Raw genomic sequence first — 19,680 nt, forward strand, 5'->3', positions numbered from 1 at the left:
CCTTGGTTTGACAAAAACAGTGAGGACCCGTTCATCAAAACACTGATCCATAATACTAGTGGTGGTCAAAAACTCCACAGGGTACCCTTAATCTGGCTGATAAAAAAAACCCTCCACTCACCTTATGGTGTCAAGTTTACTACACTGACTATTGCTGTCAACTGATTTATGTATCGCAGTCCACATACAATCTCTAACTCTAATACAAATGAATGAAATAATAAAAATTAAACACAATGTCCAATCAAATTATGAGGTCATTGCATATAAGCTCACTTGAAAGACCTGAACCAGAGTGAGCAGATATGAAAGGACTAGTGATGAGAAAATGGCCAACAACAAACATCACATTTTCATTGTTTTTTTTTTTTTTTTTGTCTTTGTAATTTAGGGTTTGACATGTTGACCAACAAAAACAAACAATGCTCCATTTTGTGGTCCTAACACAAAACAATGCATGGCCTTGCAGTGGACTAAAAACATCCAGGTTAAAATAACTTGGGAGGAGATGTAAAAGGAAGGAAAACCAATTACAAAATGAGTGAGGAGGAGGTCACTGGGTGTAATGCATGAGAGGTGATAACATCAGAGCAGAGGACTGTTGTGCTATGGAGGATGAGACAAACAGGTGGTTTAATATCAAGTACCTGTCACCCTGAGGGCTTCTCCAGCTTGTGAGAGAGAGACAAAAGCAGGAAGAATGACATAGACAACTAAGCTCATCTGATGATGAAGCAGAAAGAGGATCTTTTCCTATTGTCACAGTCCACCTCCAACAATTGTCATAAATTCACATAAAATATCTTGTCTAATGAGCAGAATTTGAGCAAGACTCTGTAGTATGTGACTGAACCGCATGCAGAAAAAATTATGTTAGTGTTCTCTGTTCAGTTGCTGAAATTCCAATACTTTAATGAAAAGGTAGTTGGCACCAACCTTTACAGCTGTCTCAGACTTGGCAGCATCAGGCGGCAGAGCGTGAGAGGAGCGGGAACGCGGCGGGGGTTTAGGAGAGGCTAGACCCTGTGGGGGCCCAGCAGGGGCAGCAGTGGCGGCGGCGGCTGAACCAGGAGGCCCCGCGGGGCCCGCTTTAGGAGCTGCAGCTTGCTGTGGCTGGAGAGGAGCTGGGAGCGTGGGCTGCATCGGTGGTGGGAGTTGGGACTGAGCTGAAGGAGCAGCAGGTTGGGGCTGCATGGGCGGCTGCATTTGTGTTGGAACCTGGGGTCTCACTGCAGGAGTTGGTCCTGAGGGTGGAGGACCTAAGCATGGCAACAGAGAAGAGTAAAGGGTTAAATTCACTGTATCCTAGTAATAGCCTTCTATTGCTGATAATCTAGTATATTACCTAGAGGCAGGTCAGTCGGTTTAGCTTGGGCACTGGGCACAGGTCGTGGGGCTCCAGGATGGGTGTCTGGGATGGGCCGAGGGGCCCCGGGATGCACTTCTGGGATAGGTCTGGGCGCTCCAGGGTGAGAGGGAGGTTGTGGGCGAGACTGTGGGGGCATACTGATCACCCCGGCCCGAGGAGGGATATTCTGGAAGACAAGGATGGAATATAAAATAGAAAGAAATTAAGAAGCTGGGTAGAAATCAGTGAAAGAAGAGTCACAGTCCTTTTGTAATGAATAATCATATTTATAATCTCACCGGTCTGGGAGCACCTCCAGGTCCAGGAGCTCCCGCTGCTGCCTGGCTTCGACCTGCAAGAGTTAAGACAGACAAACCAGCTACATTAGCAACAACAACAACAACATTATTCTGTATATATCATGTGCCCTCTAGGGAGACATGTAAGGAAGAGCAGGAGCGTTTAGAGAGATGGGAGGTTCAAGCAAACGGAAAATCCTAACTTTTTCAACTGTTTAACTAAATTACACATGAATACACTGCAAACCCACCCCAATCTATGAAAGACCAAATTCCTTATACCTGACTTTATTATCAATGATGACTCAGTCATTCCTGAGCTGCAGAAAGTCAGGAAGAGAGGCAGGCCTTGTTCTTCGAGCCAAATGCTGAACACACAGCTTGCAAGCACACACCTCTTCTTTCACTATTCTATTGCTGAACTCCTTTAAGAGCCTGCGAACATGTTCCCACGCCACTTAGATGTCTGCTTCTGTGTAATACTTCATTGTGGAGTTACCAAACTTAAGTCAACCCTGCTAACCACACACACCCTTGGTGTGCCAGCGATTCAGCTTATAACACACACCATGCAAATGGGTCAGGTGAAAAAGGCCAAGTCACCGATAGGGTTTGGTTGCGTAGCCTATCTTCCAGCCTGGGACAGGCTTATTTTATGTCAGGGCATAAACACAAAGCACAGGATCATCGTAAACAGAGAGGGATAATCTCACCCCATATCACTCCCTGCAAGTACAAGGAAACTCTACAGAAAAGAAGAGATCGTAACAACCCTTTGTCTTCAGTGGTATTTTGAGGGTAAGTGAGGCTGCTTCATGCTTTGTGACACTCACCTGCAGCAGCATCTGGCCGGGGAAGAGCGGGGCTTTTTGGTCCTTTGCAGCACAAAGGAAACCAAACCACATTACTGTTATACACAAAGTGGAATACTGGTCACAGGAAGCGGGTGTTCCCAATGACAACACTTTACAAGAAGCAAAGGGAATAGCGTATGGTGGCGATAATGCAGGAGAGTAGTTAAGTCTGGGATGCTGTGAATCTGAGTATCCACCTGCCTGAGAAACATTCCCCCCCCCAATCATAGTGCGTTACTGTAACCGAGCTGACTTAAAGACCATTTTAAGTCTGGACCAAAGGGATTTTCCTTTAATTCACGTTCTCTCCATTTTTATGAAAAGACCATAATCACTAATTCAATACTTTTTTAGTCAATAAGAACAGAGTGCGCCTGTATGAGGTAACCTGTTCCTCACTAGGTGCAACCATTTGACTCAGATGGTTTTCTGCAACATGTATAACTCATTATCCCTAATTACAATGTGACTAGCCTTGTTTTGATGCATACCCCCCTTAATATTTACTTTCAGACCCCAATACAAATGTTTACAATAAAAAATCTCAATAGGGAAAATGCACTTAACACTAATTGGTAGGGACGTATTACACTTATAACCACCACTGAATATTAAACGGGGAAGAAAAAATGTGGTCTTCTGGGTAGAAAATTCTGAATCGCCTCCAGTGGCACACTAATTGGAAGAATTTATTCGGTCCCTCTAGACCTTCTCTGGTTTTTGCATTCCCAACTTATTCTGCATTTAAAGAATTTAGAGAAGCTAAAAAAATTTTCTTTTCAACAGGCTACTAAACACGTCTCTCTCACACAGACATACACGACTAAGATGGTCAACAATGATGCCGAATTGTTCATCGGTGAGTCATCAATGTCAAAAAAAAAAAAAAAAAGCACATAAACATTGATGACTGGGTGTAAGACTACAGGGATCAGATGACATTTAAAAGAGACACCACCTGGCCAGTTACCTTCACTGCCTCTCCTACCAAGCAGTGGACTTGGACATTCGCCACAGTCTTGAAGTCAAAGAGGGGAAACAGTATTTTCAAAATAAAGTAGAGTTGGAACATAACAAAAAAAAAAACAACAATAGAAAAACAAACAAACAAAAACAAATGACATCATGACCTGCCAGCTACTGCCACATTATATAAATTCACATAAGGGCAACAATGTCTAGGATGGTTAATAACAACACTTTTATAGTACTCAGATACAGTATATACAGCAGAGAAGACAAATGTTACTGCAAGTCCAGCCACATTTTCTTTTGAAGAACTTGCATCAACCAAAATCACATATTATGGGGACTGATTCGGTGATGCACAGGCAGTACTGCATTTTGAACTTAACCTAAGTGGTCATTCATCACCTCTCAACTCCAAAAACCTCATCGACACACACTAAAACTTGGACTCACAAACATGACTCAGCAACTACATTGTCTATTTCCTTGTCAAATTTTTTTCTGAGATTGATTTTGGTACATGGTTATGGCAACATCTCATGTTTTAACACGTTCAAAAACTGCAGCTGAACCCCAGGATAGCCCAGTGGTGTGTACATACAGTCAAGTGTAGGAGAGGGTTCATGTCATCTTGATGTTCCAGTGAAGAAATACACTTTTCTGCCTGTTTGTTCGACTATCATAGAATCATTGCAAAGGAACTAATGTTCTATGCTCTATGCCACTTTCTAAAGCAAATGCCTATTGGGCTACATGGACCTCAGTGAGCAGAGTAAAATTTGCGGGGCAGGCAATGCTAAGTCCTCAAAAGGAAGAGCCAGGATACAATAACGTATGGTCTGAAACACTCCAATAAACTGTCTGCAGTCATATATGAAGTCAGGTTTCGCAAACTCAGGTTTAAGAAACTCTATAACGGTTGAGCTGTAGTATGCCTGTTCACTGGATTATCAATGAAGAGATTTTCCTTTGCAGTGCGGTATGCTTAATGGAATTACCATTCATGTTCTTAATCAAGCCATACATACTCCACAGAACCTTTTGTAGCTATGCATGTAGGGAAAACAGTTTCCACATGTACATCAGGTGTTTACTCAAATCAGAAACCCCTCTCCACACACAAAAGGCGCAAAGTCTAAAGTTATGATCCGGCACAAACTGACTCTTTTCATTTTAAATCATAGTGGGACACTAATGCCATCAACGATAAGTTACGAACATATTCTTGGTTTATAGCACACTGACTGAACTGAAATGAGTACCTAAACTCCTTACAATACAAAGAACTTATAATGATGACAGCTTGCAGAATCAGCACTAATGGAATGTGCTTCTCTCTGTGTGTAGCATCAGATGGAAATTACCAGCCACTACTTTGAATGCTTCAGCAATGCAAGCACATGAACACACAGTTCCACGGTAATCACTTTACCTCCAGAGTCCTTTCTAACTGGCAGAGGGCTCATGCCTCCTTCGGGAATGAGGCGAAGCAGTGGGATAAAGGTGAAAATGTTAACACCTGCCTAAAGTATCTCACACTGTATCATGTTGAAAAATTAAATATTCACACTTCCAATGTAGGATTTTAATTAGTTGCTCTAAAATTGCAGGTTATATTTCTGTGATTCAAATGTCAGAAAATTAGGCTTTGATCAACTGTATACAAGAAGGTTAAGGAGGATGCTTTACCTGAAGGTGGTGGTGGGCGTTGAGGGGGTGCTGGTCTGGCTGGGGGGGCATTGGGACGAGGAGGAGGCGGGCGCTTGGGCTCCAGTCCTTGACTGGAAGTGGGGGCACCAGGCTGGAAGTCAACAGGAGGCCCTGGAATGAAAAAATAACAGAGGAGCAAATTTACACATGAAACAGGAATGCTTTAACTGAGGAAAATCTAGTCACCATTTGCAGGTGTTTCTAGAAAATGTGTGACTGCCCTAATGTGAGAACTTGCAAATTCACCCAGTAGAGAAAAGAAAGTATTTTTATATACAGTTTCCCCTAAATTCAAATTTCTCTAGATAAGAGACATGACTCAATGTCTTAAACGTTTAAAAAAAAAAAAAAAAAAAAAATTCCTCCACAAGTGACATCCTTCAGTTTGGTCCTTGTGCACAGCTGGGATTCAGTGTTGTTGACCAAAGTAAAGATGGAGCTAACACTTCACACATTTTAATACCGCACTATAAAACATGTTTCAAAATGAAACAAGTGGTTTACTGTAAGACACACCACAAGCCTTCTGACACTAAACACTGACTGAATCATTACACATTACATTACCTGGGATTTCTCTCTTCAATGATGATGGACTTAAATCTGCTTCCATGCATTACAAACAGAGCAAAGTTACAGTTTATATGACAGAGACTGCCACTTTAGCAAATGATTTGACTGTGCTTTTAGCAACCCGATTCCAGGTGTGTGTCACGCTGCACATGCTGTGTTCACCTTGTGATGGTCGGGAGGGTTGTGCTGAACGACTAGGCCTGCTGGGGGCTGTAGGTTCTCCGTGCGTCGGGGAGGGACAGGGGCTACTGCGGGGGGAGGGGAGGGGAGAGGTTCCAGAGCCCGAGCCTGCTCCAGGCTGCAGGTGCTGGGGAAGGATCTCTTCCACCTCCTCGTCCACGTCACCTGGTACAGAGACAAGATGGCAGGAATTAGTCTCCTTGAAAGTGGTAATCCCGACAGCCTTCCGTTTATTAGCAGTGTCAAAAAAAACCAAACACAGGTAGGCATGTACAATCCACATTTCTGTGGATAAGGATTGGGATTACATGTCAGTCACTCCTCACCTTCCATATCGTAATCATCGTCGCCCATGTCCGTGTCCTCAGCAAGCAAAGTGGAGCTGGCTGAGGTGGGGATACTTCCACAGATCCTCTCCACACTCATCTCCTCCTCCAGACTCTTGATCCAGCCTGGACTCTTCAGACGGATGTCAATCACCTTGCCAAGGACCTACAATGTAAGAGAAGTAGAGATTACTATGATGTACAACTGACAAAAAAAAGTGTTACAGAAAAGCAGTTTCTGTGTGCGTTTGAGAGACAGAGGTGATTCAAATTATGCGACTTTGAGTCTAAAGGATAGAGATGGATGCACATTTCATTTTTAATGTTAAGACTTATGGGCGCATTTTTAAAACTCAGAAGTAATTAAGATATATTAGTGATGACTTACAGTAGAAGCACTGAGAGACAGAGCAGCAAGCGCAGAATAACCTTCTAGGAAGGTGACCCACATTTTCTCCTCAACAAACCTGGACAAACAAGAACACTGTCATTGCAGTCTAACCATCTAAAGGTGATAGATGTCTGTCTGTGGATGAGGACGTCAGACTCACCTGATGAGGATGACCTCTCCAAAATTAGCAAATTTGTCCAGCAGCTCATCTATGAGTGCATCGTCAAAGTAGTCCTCAGGGCCGGAGGAGCAGAGCGACACCAGGATGGTGCCATCTGGAGGCCCCTGCAGGGCAATGACATCTTTGTAGACCTGGTGCCGAGCTTCTGGGTCGACCTCCAAGATATCCACGTCTATTACTGCCACCACAGGCCTAGAGACGGAGGAGGAGGGACGGTTATTTTTGATTACAGAGAAACACCCGAAAAGTTTTGGTTTGCACCTCTGCTATAGTTCAGAGTCTATGAGTAGTCTATGTGAACAGTCGTTTCAGGTGAGTTTTTAAAAATTTGGGTCCATTTATCAAAAGCACAGATGTGACATACCTGTGGTCTGAGGTCTTAAGCTCAGCCCTGCTATAGTACTTCAGAGTTCCAGGGCTCCAAGGGTAGTGTGGATCATCCTCATTTTCCCCAGATGTAGAAGCTGCACCTACGACATTCATCTCCTCAGCTGCAAAACATGCACAAACACATATATGTACAGAAATACATAAATAGATAAAGAATTCTTATGTTTCAGTACTGCAGCTTTTACAGTTTTTATTCTATCATACGTAAGTGTTGAATCAAAGAAGGCAGGCAGGACAGCGGGATAAATAAGCCTAAAACATATTTATGCCAGTGATAGAGGGGAAGGAGATTATTCAGGTTGCTAAGACTCATCTGCGTTGGCTCTGTATCTCACCTGTTTTGTCGAAGTTCCACTTTCTTCTCTTCCAGAGTATGCGGTCAGTCCAGGCTGGTGTGCGGCACTTCTCGCTGGTGTCATAATCCTCTGAGAAGAGGTCATACTTGTAGGTGGGAGCAAAATCTAACTTTCCCTCGATAAAACCTCGGAAGACCTGTGGAAGACATTTAAGAAAATTTTTAATATCAGCTGGAGGCCTAAATGATGTGTCATCAGATTTAAGAGTGTGTCTTTCTGCTGTGCTTTTTTTTTTAGACATAAAACATCAACACTTCATTTGTGCATTCATAAGGGCTATAAAACCTTTCACACAAATGTTTTATATGCTCTCAAATCATAGTAAACTGCTTTTTGTTGAGAGGACGTCAAACCTCATTAACAGTTACTAGTGCTGTAAATATGTGTTCTGTAGGCCATACCAAACCAGCATTCTTCTGGTCCAACAACTGGTCTCCAGCTGTCAGGGCATCCCAGTTCTGTTGTTTGATGAGTTCTTTTACTTCCTCATTGGGCAGGCTGATACGATAGTTAAAGTCGCCACACCAGAACACGTAATCGTGAGCGTACAGCAGACGACCCTGGGGGACAAGACAGATGCAGTTATGCATGCGTGTAAGTTAGGCAAAAAGGTGTTTGGAAATTGATTTGTTAATGTCATTGTAATTACTAGCTGTGTTTACTCAATTGTAACGCACTATTTAAATAACCACCCCCATGTGTTTCATGGTTCTCTTTCTGTAACCTTAATTTTCTTAGGACCACTGGACGGGAACCACAATCTGCAGCTTTTAATGCCAGTTAAATCTGATACATCTTTCATCTGACTCTGTCAGCTGCTAAGTTAACCAGCTGGCACAGCCAGCACCTCTGCTTCGGAAGCTGTGGCGACTCCTTGATCAACTCCTCACATCAACGGGCTCGCCATCCACTGTATCGGGACCCCTGGGGTCCAAACGTCCCTGTTTTTCACTCCCACAGCCGGTATCTGACAACCTGTCCCAGTCTGCGACATCAGCTCTAGTGACCTTCTTCACCACAACCACCTGCGCTAAACCTGCAGGCAAACATAATCTGAGGCGGTGAATCACTCAGCTCAGCTGTATCCAAACTGCTAAGTCTACCCACAAATACACCTGAAGCATTCCAGGTACAGTGGAAACCCTGAAACTGAACAGCCTGAGGTTTTAATTGTTGGAGACTATCATTTGACTCGTAAAGCTCCCTGGAGCTATTACACACCGTCTTTCAGGAGGAAAGATTGGTGATTTTATTGAACTAATTCCGGCCTCCCCTCCACATTCATCCCTCTATCTACACTGTATTAGATCATGTCGGCACGAATGACGTCATTTCCAGGGAATCAATTAAATTACAATATGAACTTGAGTCACTGGCTGAGTAGGAGGTGCCGGGAGTAGGAGGTCTAAGTAGGAGTAGTGTCCTGTGTCATCTCCACTTTAACTAAAATTTCGGAACGTTTTAGCCGTCTTTGTGGTCCTGGATGTAAAATTCTACAACTGCTACTGGAGTTGGTTTTATTAGTAATTTTTAGTAAGTGGGATCTTTCTAGAAACGATGCACAAACAAGGACACTGTTTGTGCATCGTTGAGCTTAGGAAAGGAACAGGAAAACTAATTTCTAATTTTTAGCGATATTATTGGGTTTAGCCATAACTGACAGTTTCCCTCGCAAGACCCTGCTCAACATCCTAACTCTTGACTTCATAGTCCTGCCCGTGACAGTGCGGGGCCTGCTGCTCTTGCTGCTGGTTTTACTTCCCACACTAATTCCTGTTAGCATCATTGAACGGCAGTGTGTGAAATCAATATATACTCACAGACCACAAAGAAACAATCACATCCCTGTTAAAGCCACTTCTTCCAGCTCCTCAGTTTACTGCCAGGATTTTATTATGACCAACAATATTGATTTTGGTTACTCATCACAGAGTCTTGGATTAACCCCTATTCATTCATTTACTCATGCCCCCCAGAGTTCTTATTCTTCCACTAGCCAAGATTGAAAGGTCGAGACCAATTATATTTGTTGTAATTTCTATAATTATTTGTTTTAGATTAATGTTTTTGATTCATTACCTTTATTCCCTGTTTTTACTGTAAAGCATTTTGTAACTGAAGGATGCTCTATAAATAAAGTTATAATTATTACTATCATCATCATCATCATCATTATTACCATGGGGAAACTGAGTCTGCGTGTGATCTCACTGTAGTCATCATTCCTCTCCTTGACCTGTGACTGGCCAGCAGCAAAGTGGGAGCAGACAAAGCAGATGCTAGTGGTGTGGAACAACAGGCGGATGGCCACACCACCTTTATTGCCTGTGGCCCCACCCATTCCAGTTTTTACAGTATCTACAGCTACATCCCTGGAAAACATATCAAATAAAAAAAGATCATCTACCAGACCTGTGATTTACAGTACAATTTAATACGTTTCCATAGAGAATAGGTAGAGTTCATACCTGATGAAGGGTGCATGCTGTGGGCGGATGAACACAAAAAGACACACTCCCACCAGTTGCTCTGAAGCAAGCAGCACATACTTGTGGTCCCGTGAGATGTTTTTTTGGAGCTCAGCTGCCCACAGTTTCTGGTTAGTAGTGCTGAGACAAGAATGGAAAGATGTATTATAGTGTAGAAACAGTGTAATACAAGGGGAAAAAAAGGGATTCACAATAATATTAACATTTTATCATTTAAAATTTTAAGATGTTAGAAAATCCTTTTTATTCTTTTCAAAACATTATCAAAATAATTCACATCTGGGTCATATTACGCTTATCTGATCAGACCCAAGCAGTCCAGCTACTGAGTCTGCAAATCCATTGTCAACTTTGAAATCAACATTCTTTTTCAGGCTTTTATATACTGTATGTTTTGTACCCTTTCTTCATGTGATCTAAATATTTTAAACCCTTTTTTTGGAAAGTAAAAACAACTTTAGTGTACTTGATATTAGCTAAAGAGTAGGCTGTATGGAGCACGGATAAAAACCTTATGTCCTATAGCCCATAAGAGAAATATCTTTCCTATTGCATAAACTCTTCTGGGTGACAGTTATTTCAGGCTAGAATCATGCATACATACCTGGCACTGACAATGTTGCCAGCATTCAGTTCAACCATTTCCTCAAAACCGATGGCAAAGATATCTATGGGGTTGGCTTTGCTGTCTGTAAAGAGAAAAAATACACAATGTTCAACACAGTGCTTGATCAAAAATAATTATGATGTGTTACATCATAAGATTTTATTAGTGGTATAGTGATTTGATAAGAAAAGTACTTTTTTTTTTTTTAAAACCACATGGGTTTTTAGCTTTTGCCAATAAACTATGTGTTACACACCATTACTGTACAAACATCAGACAAGTGATTCACAGTCTACTCTATAAAGGCCTGTAACAAGTACAACATTTTTCTAACCTATAGGCCAACTAGCCAAAATTATGAGAGTAAGACCAAGGTTGTAAAATATCAAATTTTCTTTTAAAATGACTCCAATTTAAACCTTCATGTTTCATGACTATTTCCGGTCAGTCTTGTTCACGTTCGTACATGCATTCAGCCAGCAAATGCACAGTCTGAATACAGTCAATTGTGGTTGACCATTTAGCTCCCTGGACATCAACTAAAAAGTAGTTAGTAAAGGAGATGGAATTGCACGTATTAACTTTTCCCAGTCACCATGAAGATTCAAACTTCAAATCGCTGCATCTTTAAACTTGATAAATCGTTGAGCATAACACATAATAGCAGCACTATGTGAGATAAGTTCCAAAGATGACATTTACCACCAGTAAATGCAGATAAATAAATACCAACATACCTTGAAACTCAGGATGCCCTGCCTTCTTTGGAGCATCCAAAAGCCAGTCATTGAGTGTCTGGTTGCGGAAAGCAATGCTGCGAAACTGTTTACCCCCATTGACATTCCAGGTGCCGACACACACCCGGATCTGCTTGGGTCGCGTGTATTTATGGTAGTTCTGACACATTCCCAGCAATACTCTTGGGGAGGCTGCAGATGGGATGAGAGTATGATTAGAGAGTAAAATGGTTGAGTATTTGTGTGTCTGTAGGAAGGGTGGCATACAAGGGAACAACAAAAATGGGAAAAGGTGAATTAAAACCAACAAAACCAGTGGGACACCATCCAAATACAACAGAGGATGTCCACAACAATGTTCTAAAAAAATGGGGCATGGGAGGAAGGATGTAAATCAGAACTGTTGCTGAAATACAGCTAAAATTCCAATAATCAACCTTGGTAATGGTTCATTTCTGTCTCTAAATGTTCACTTAAAGGAATGTTAAATCTCATTGCAAACTTTAGCATCCTCTTTCTTTTAATCACTGAGCCTGATAATATGCAACAGACAGAGTGTTAAACCACTACCAACATTGGATAATAGATGAATGAACAATAATGGGTAGCAAACACAGATGAAAGGACAACTATAGTATGTTACAGGGGATGAAAAGATCCATTCACTGGGGGCAGTCTGTCAGTTACTATACCTGATTGTAAGACGGGCTCGGTTACTAATATTGTGCGCAAGAGCAGGGGGGGAGAGAAGGGAGAGAAGGGCGGGTTAACCAGTGCTTTGACAGATAATGCTAGCAGAACAGTCGGTCAGCACTAATCTAACTGGGACAGAGAGCTGACACCTGGAGATTACAATTCCCACTTGACGCGGCACAGACAAACCCTTCTGTTGTGCAGCGTAGCTTCTGGTTAACAGGATCACAACAGATACGGGTCAAAAAGGAAATTATATTCTTAGAATTATGATTACAAAATATAGAAGCTACAACATGTAAAATGGAGCAGAAAATCAATTGTTACACTATTAATAATTCAATTTTAGCCAAGATGTGATCTGTTGAGTTATTTAAATAATGCCTCATATTACCCATGTTGTAAAGGATTACCATAAAGACTGGAAGTGGTGAGTAAGGCCCGAGCTTTGTCTGCCAAGTCACTGTTGAGTGTGGAGCCCAGCCTCAGGATGTCTATAGCCTCCTGCTTAGAACTGTCAAAGAAGTTGTTCTGGATGGTCCTTGTCACAGAACGAGCTCCATCTTTTAGCTTCCCCGCCTGCGACAAAGACGCACACACACACACAAAATTAAAAACAATTAAGAAGAGGGAAAAAAACAAAAAAAACCCAAACTTAATTATTACCTATACCCCCACTCGGTCTGAAAAAGTCTGTACTTCCCACTCCAACCACAGAAGTGAAGAAACACTTCCTTTCACACTCCAAGTAATATAGATTTTTGAACTGACCAGGAAGGATCGAAACTGCCAGAGAAGGTGCAACTTCTAAATTTCACTGATTGATGTGCAACACGATTTGATATGGCGATAATTTTGATTGATTCCTCCAGGTTCAGAAAAAAAAGGCAGCAGATGTTGCCAGATAATTTAGGCAACAATTGGAAATGATACCACGGTAAGAAAATGATCACTCAACAAGCGAGGGCAATGGCTATTTTTCCTTTTATCTAGATTTCTGTAAATCAAAGAAGTCTCCATGGAGTTTTTGAGAGTTGCAAGGTAAGGACAGTATGAATCGTAGAGATACCTCAAGGGAAATAAAATCAGGTTTTATGCATATTTATTAAAGAATGTTCATGTGTGTGTGTGTGTGTGTGTGTGTGTGTGTGTCTGTGGTATATGTGTGTGTATATATATATTTATATATATAAAATTTAAAAAGGAGGTCCCACCTATCCTGTCTTCCATCATCATTATGATCATTTAACCCACTGACCCTGTAATCAATAATGCACCAGGAATAGACACACCGCTCAAAAACAACATCAACTGACTTTTTAACTTACCACACAGGTAGAGAGGTCCAGAGGACAGCGGAAAGAGACAGCACACGAGAGTTAAGAAACAGAAGCACTCAGTTCTACTCACAGAGGATCAACTGTTCATGCAGAATTCTGTAACTGCACGCACAATGAACAACTAGCCATTATTATTTTTAAAGTGCCATTTATACTTTAATATCAAAGTCAAAATTAACGTTTTAAATCCTCATTTCTGTCCAACATACATTACAGGGGTTCAGCTTTTTTACGCTGGCAGCATTTGCGCCATTTCTGCTCCTGACTATTAATGTCTCCCCTTTCATGACTATATTTACTAGGCTGCAGGGAGCATGTTTGATCTGAAATGAACTGGTAATGAGTTAGGTGACATTAAGTCGTGAGGGTCGTCTGAGAGCCACTGTGAACCTCTTTCAGCCTATAAATGTATAATAATTTAATATGGAAATAACTGAGTTTGAAAAAAATGTTTTGGTTAAGTATGTACACAATTAAGTATGTAGTTATTTTTAGATATCCTGCCTTAGCTGAAGTTTTTCTTTTTATTTCGAAAGTTTTTGTCAGTTACAAGTGTTAATCTAGATAGTCTATTCCAGAGCTGCTTTGTAAAGGTCCACCCTTTACATTTTAAGACCTAACAATAATTCAATAATTCAATGAAATCCATTTTGCTTCATGTGAACAAAACATATAAACAAATACAAAACCAGTTGCTAAAAAATATAACATATTCAACACTGATCTGCAGAATTTACTTCAATCCAATGATGTCACTCGCTATTTCAAGTGCTCAGCCAGTAGCAACAATTAGGAGGATGTTGTTACAAAAGGGAAGAGCTATGCCATGTTTTATACCAAACCTTTGGAGCAGTATCCAGTTGCTGAAATCCATAAAACCTGACTAAATCATAGAAATCCGACAACAAATGCAACTCTGATAACCTGCTGTGCATTACAATACGCCTAAAAGGTTCAACTATAAATTACTATGAACTATAGTTGTGTGTATTTAGTGTGTCCATATTGTGTACCTTGGCCTTGCCATCTAGGGCACCAGTGCCTGCATAGATCTTACTGACGGAGTCTCCGTTGGCAGACCACATGGTCCTAAAAACCTCCTGGAACCTGGCCACCAGCTGGGGTTTCTCTGTCAGACCCATTTCCTCCAACTGCTTTGGCAGCATCTACGGTGGTGAGGAACGGGGGGTTACACGAAAACCATCATCACTAAAGACAATGGACTTCGAAGAAATGCAAATGCTATTTGTTATAACAAAATAAGAGCTAATTGCCCACTGTGTCAGGCTCCTACCTCAAGGGCAAAAAAGGCCTGTACACTGTTGGTTCTATCCAAACAGTCCAGGCAGTTGGTCCTGATGGTCCCACCCTGGGTCCTACAAATACATGTTAAAATGTTAAGAAGCAATAACAAAAATGACATTTACCACTACTACATACACGTTGGTATTCATTTCTCACCTTGCGATGCCTGTTTCTCCTGAGTAGTAGAAGAACCCACACTCTGCTGTGAATTTGCTGAGCTGGGGTTTGAGTACACTGTGAAGTTTGTCTGCTTTCCCTCCCTTCACATTTTGATGGTAGTCAAAGTTCACCATTTTCACTGCTGTTACATGCTCTGATGCCTTCAGGTGACTCTGAAAAAGACAGGGAGAGGAAGAGGACTTGATCCCAGAGATTCAAACTGAATGCAGATATTCTGTGTATGCAAGGTATGCTGCCATCACCTTTGAAGCAAAATTAGTTTGCATTCATTAATGCAAAACCATGGACTCTAAGGAAATCTTTTATTGTTATCTTTGAACACGCAGGTCATGTTTTAGGACATGGGCTAATAAAGTACACAAGTGAAAATGGAGTGCTGCCCTGGATCCTTTGTGTTATTGCACTCAGTTCCTCATCTAAGAGACAACATTTCCAGCTATGACTAACCAGGAAATGTATTCTTTAATATTATTCAATGCAATGTAGTTTTAAACATCAACAGCAAGTTTTTTTCTGAGGTTTTGTGACAGCTACATCAGACATAAGAAGAAGTGTGCTGACAAGAGCTCAAGGTACAGTATTGGGGATAAGCAAACCCAGGGAGTGAAAACATAAAATAAAGTATTCCTTTTTGATAGTGTCCACTGACTCCTCAGCTGGAAAATATAGCAGGACAGTGTTGCATTGTGTCTGGAGCTGCAGCGTCCACCTACTCAATAGAATTCCTCGCTGTCGCTAGTGTGTGGGTTTACAAAGAGAATAAAGGGAGCATCTGTTTTTGACACACATCGTTTGCTGTCACTGTGTTTTGGACTAATTCTTTCATGTTAGAAGCATCAGATAATGCCTTGCATGTCAATGGCAAGGGACAGTGAATGTTTCCTCTCACCTGAAACGCTTTGCTGAGCATGTGCTCCCCTTCCTTACTCCCAAGCAGGTTGATAATCACCTGTTTACCATACAACCTCCGCAGTGCAGTGAAGTGTCTGGAAGGCACATATACAGTCACATAATACACACATGTTAAAATGACATCACAGACTAGTGGTTTACCCAAACTAGCCTTTCCTTATTTTATAGTAAAGTCTTCATGCTTGGAACCAATTCTTAAGCTTGATAAATACTGTGCACACAAAATGTCTCTGATTCATCGACAACTGCTTAAGGTAAGGTGACGCTGGCCAAAAGATATTCAAAGAGAATTTCTTAGGCACATATTTGTTTTTGTAAAGCTGTAGGGTCTGGTAAGACAAAGAAAGAGACAATGCAAAGCAGGGATACATAAAAAAAATCTAGGACCACTATATCAAACTGGTTTAAAATTATAATAGATATGAATAGAAATGCAGCACCCTATAGCAGGATTCATAAATGCAGATATGGGACTACAGGCTGCTATGCCTTTATAAAAAGGTGTTGTTGTTGCCCTTGCACCAAGTAAGAATGTCGACAGAGACATACTTGGCCGTTACGGCAGAAAACTGGTCAGATATTACAAAGGATGACTCATCATTCCTGCTCTGAACAGATATTAGATAAACATGGTAGCACTGCCAACTAATTGTCTACACAACAAAATTACTCATCACTCACAAGATACTAATGTTGTACAGTCTGACATGCTTGTCTTGACATGTTCAAGATACTAGTAAGCAAAGGAAAACTTGACATAAATAGTGAGCTCAGCCCTGCAGAGTCCATCCTCTAAAGTTCAAGATGTTTGGAAATCAAAGGACCACTACTTGTATTCATAGCTTTCCAGCAAAAAGTTTTCTTGAACTGAGTGAACAGCATGGCTACTACGAGACTGATGAAGACAAGGGTGGCTACAGAAAGGTGATAAGGATAGAGCCAGACACAGTACTATCAAGGTGTGGCACATTGATTAGAGTGATCATCTTTCCCCTAGAGGCCCTGGGTTTTGGCAGTGACAGTCCATCTGGCTTAAGTGTCCTTAAGCAAAGCTAGCAACTCTAAAGGGTGCTGCTCTGTTGCTGACCCTTTGTCTGTAATGTGTCTAAACAGGGAAACAAAGGACAAATATGTCTTTCAATACTGCAAAAATTATGATTTAAATTAATTTACCCTCAAATGTAATGTTTAAGGTGAAGTTAGAATGATTCGGAGGCCTCTTCACAGACTTTTAAGTTTATGATGCTACAAAATCAGTGTATATGTAAAAACTATTTTTTTGGTATCAGACTGACATCTTTGTGAGTATTTACAATTAAATGATGTTGTGGTACTTGCAAACACTGAACTTTTTTCTGTAAAGAAACTAGAAAAATGTTTCGATCACTTAAAGATAATAATTTGGATGATTTTACGTTAGGAAGCACATATTTGTCACTGAAGAATTTCAGTTTCAAAGATGTCATTTCTCTCTCTCTCTCTCTCTCTATCTATCTCAAACACACTATCTTTGTGAGGACACTCACTGACATACTGCATTCCCTAGCCCCTTACCTTAACCTCTAACCAAAACTAAATACCTAACCCCAACCCCTCTCCCTAACCATAACCTAAACCTAATTCTAACATGAACCCTAAAACCAAGTCATAACCCTAAAACAGACCTTTGAAGTTGTGAGGACCGGCAGAAAAATTCCTCACTTTCCCAAAATGTCCTCACGGCACCTATGACTAATAAGGTCTATAACTCAAACTGGTCCTCACAAAGATAGAAGTACACACACACACACACACACACACACACACACACACACACACACACACACACACACACACACACACACACACACACACACACACACACACACACACAAGGAAGGACTTCAGAAAAGAAACTGTCTGCAATAAATATAAAATACAGGTTACTAAGGTTGACAGCTAATCAAAGGCTACTAATGTGCTCTTTCTGTTCCCTGCAATAAACCTGCCTCTGAGGACCGACTTCAATTAACATCTTCTCCTCCAAGAGTCTGGAGATCTTTTCTCCATTGCAGCTTGAGCAGTAACTGCAGGAGACATAGCATTATGGTGTCTCATATGGTCCTTGGAGGAGTGGTAATCTCCTGGATGCCATATAAAGCAGCTGGGAAATGCTACACACACATACACACTTGTGTGCACACAGTACTCAGAACATTTCAATTACCTTTCGAATGCTGGCGCATTTGCCTCAAATCCCCTTGAGAGTTTGACACGATGAGAGCCAACCTGCAGGGCAGAGACAGCCAGAAAAGAAAAAAAGACAAGTCACGATGTCCTTCTTTGGTAAAGATCAAAAATGGAAAGTTTTGCAAACGCACACATGTTGCAAATGGTCAGAAAACCTGTTGACGAAGAATAAATTTGAGATAAACGCCTTAGAGAACATTTGAACAGCAGAAATGAGACCTTAATAGTGACCCCCCCCCAAAAAAAAGGAAAGTATGTAAGACAACAGCAACGCGGGGGCAGCATTGGGAGATTTGTTCATACAAAGACAAAGACACTGAGCAGCAGAGAAATCTTGTTGTCTGTCATCTTTTCAACACCTTTATCTGAACTTTTAATAGAATTTTTCCACATTTTAGCCTCTCTGTCTGACTAATTCTCCTACATACATCACTTTGATAGTATACTGGTGCTGACTGAATCACGAGAAACACCAAAGAGCAGGACCACACAAGACCACACAAGACCACACAAGACCACACAAGACCACACAAGACCACACAAGACCACACAAGACCACACAAGACCACACAAGACCACACAAGACCACACAAGACCACACAAGACCACACAAGACCACACAAGACCACACGGCACCTATGACTAATAAGGTCTATAACTCAAACTGGTCCTCACAAAGATAGAAGTACACACACACACACACACACACACACACACACACACACACACACACACACACACACACACACACACACACACACACACACACACACACACACACACACACACACACACACACACACACACAGACACACAGACAAGGAAGGACTTCAGAAAAGAAACTGTCTGCAATAAATATAAAATACAGGTTACTAAGGTTGACAGCTAATCAAAGGCTACTAATGTGCTCTTTCTGTTCCCTGCAATAAACCTGCCTCTGAGGACCGACTTCAATTAACATCTTCTCCTCCAAGAGTCTGGAGATCTTTTCTCCATTGCAGCTTGAGCAGTAACTGCAGGAGACATAGCATTATGGTGTCTCATATGGTCCTTGGAGGAGTGGTAATCTCCTGGATGCCATATAAAGCAGCTGGGAAATGCTACACACACATACACACTTGTGTGCACACAGTACTCAGAACATTTCAATTACCTTTCGAATGCTGGCGCATTTGCCTCAAATCCCCTTGAGAGTTTGACACGATGAGAGCCAACCTGCAGGGCAGAGACAGCCAGAAAAGAAAAAAAGACAAGTCACGATGTCCTTCTTTGGTAAAGATCAAAATGGAAAGTTTTGCAAACGCACACATGTTGCAAATGGTCAGAAAACCTGTTGACGAAGAATAAATTTGAGATAAACGCCTTAGAGAACATTTGAACAGCAGAAATGAGACCTTAATAGTGACCCCCCCCCAAAAAAAAGGAAAGTATGTAAGACAACAGCAACGCGGGGGCAGCATTGGGAGATTTGTTCATACAAAGACAAAGACACTGAGCAGCAGAGAAATCTTGTTGTCTGTCATCTTTTCAACACCTTTATCTGAACTTTTAATAGAATTTTTCCACATTTTAGCCTCTCTGTCTGACTAATTCTCCTACATACATCACTTT

General features: G+C 41.3%; 1 protein-coding gene across 1 annotated transcript in view; it reads right to left on the bottom strand.

Annotated features, from left to right (window-relative positions):
* The window catches only part of synj1 (synaptojanin 1), a 30,359-nt gene that overhangs the window by 4,318 nt on the left and 6,361 nt on the right, over positions 1 to 19,680 (bottom strand). The window contains 21 exon segments of the mRNA XM_040151377.1: positions 937 to 1,259; positions 1,346 to 1,535; positions 1,648 to 1,700; positions 5,160 to 5,291; positions 5,916 to 6,098; positions 6,260 to 6,425; positions 6,648 to 6,726; positions 6,811 to 7,023; positions 7,196 to 7,322; positions 7,557 to 7,713; positions 7,979 to 8,137; positions 9,757 to 9,949; positions 10,046 to 10,186; positions 10,671 to 10,755; positions 11,411 to 11,602; positions 12,517 to 12,682; positions 14,457 to 14,609; positions 14,738 to 14,819; positions 14,905 to 15,080; positions 15,818 to 15,914; positions 19,223 to 19,284. Of these exon segments, the coding sequence (XP_040007311.1) occupies positions 937 to 1,259; positions 1,346 to 1,535; positions 1,648 to 1,700; positions 5,160 to 5,291; positions 5,916 to 6,098; positions 6,260 to 6,425; positions 6,648 to 6,726; positions 6,811 to 7,023; positions 7,196 to 7,322; positions 7,557 to 7,713; positions 7,979 to 8,137; positions 9,757 to 9,949; positions 10,046 to 10,186; positions 10,671 to 10,755; positions 11,411 to 11,602; positions 12,517 to 12,682; positions 14,457 to 14,609; positions 14,738 to 14,819; positions 14,905 to 15,080; positions 15,818 to 15,914; positions 19,223 to 19,284 (3,129 nt within the window).

Source organism: Xiphias gladius, chromosome 17 (assembly GCF_016859285.1).
Source record: "Xiphias gladius isolate SHS-SW01 ecotype Sanya breed wild chromosome 17, ASM1685928v1, whole genome shotgun sequence".
NCBI lineage: Eukaryota > Metazoa > Chordata > Actinopteri > Istiophoriformes > Xiphiidae > Xiphias > Xiphias gladius.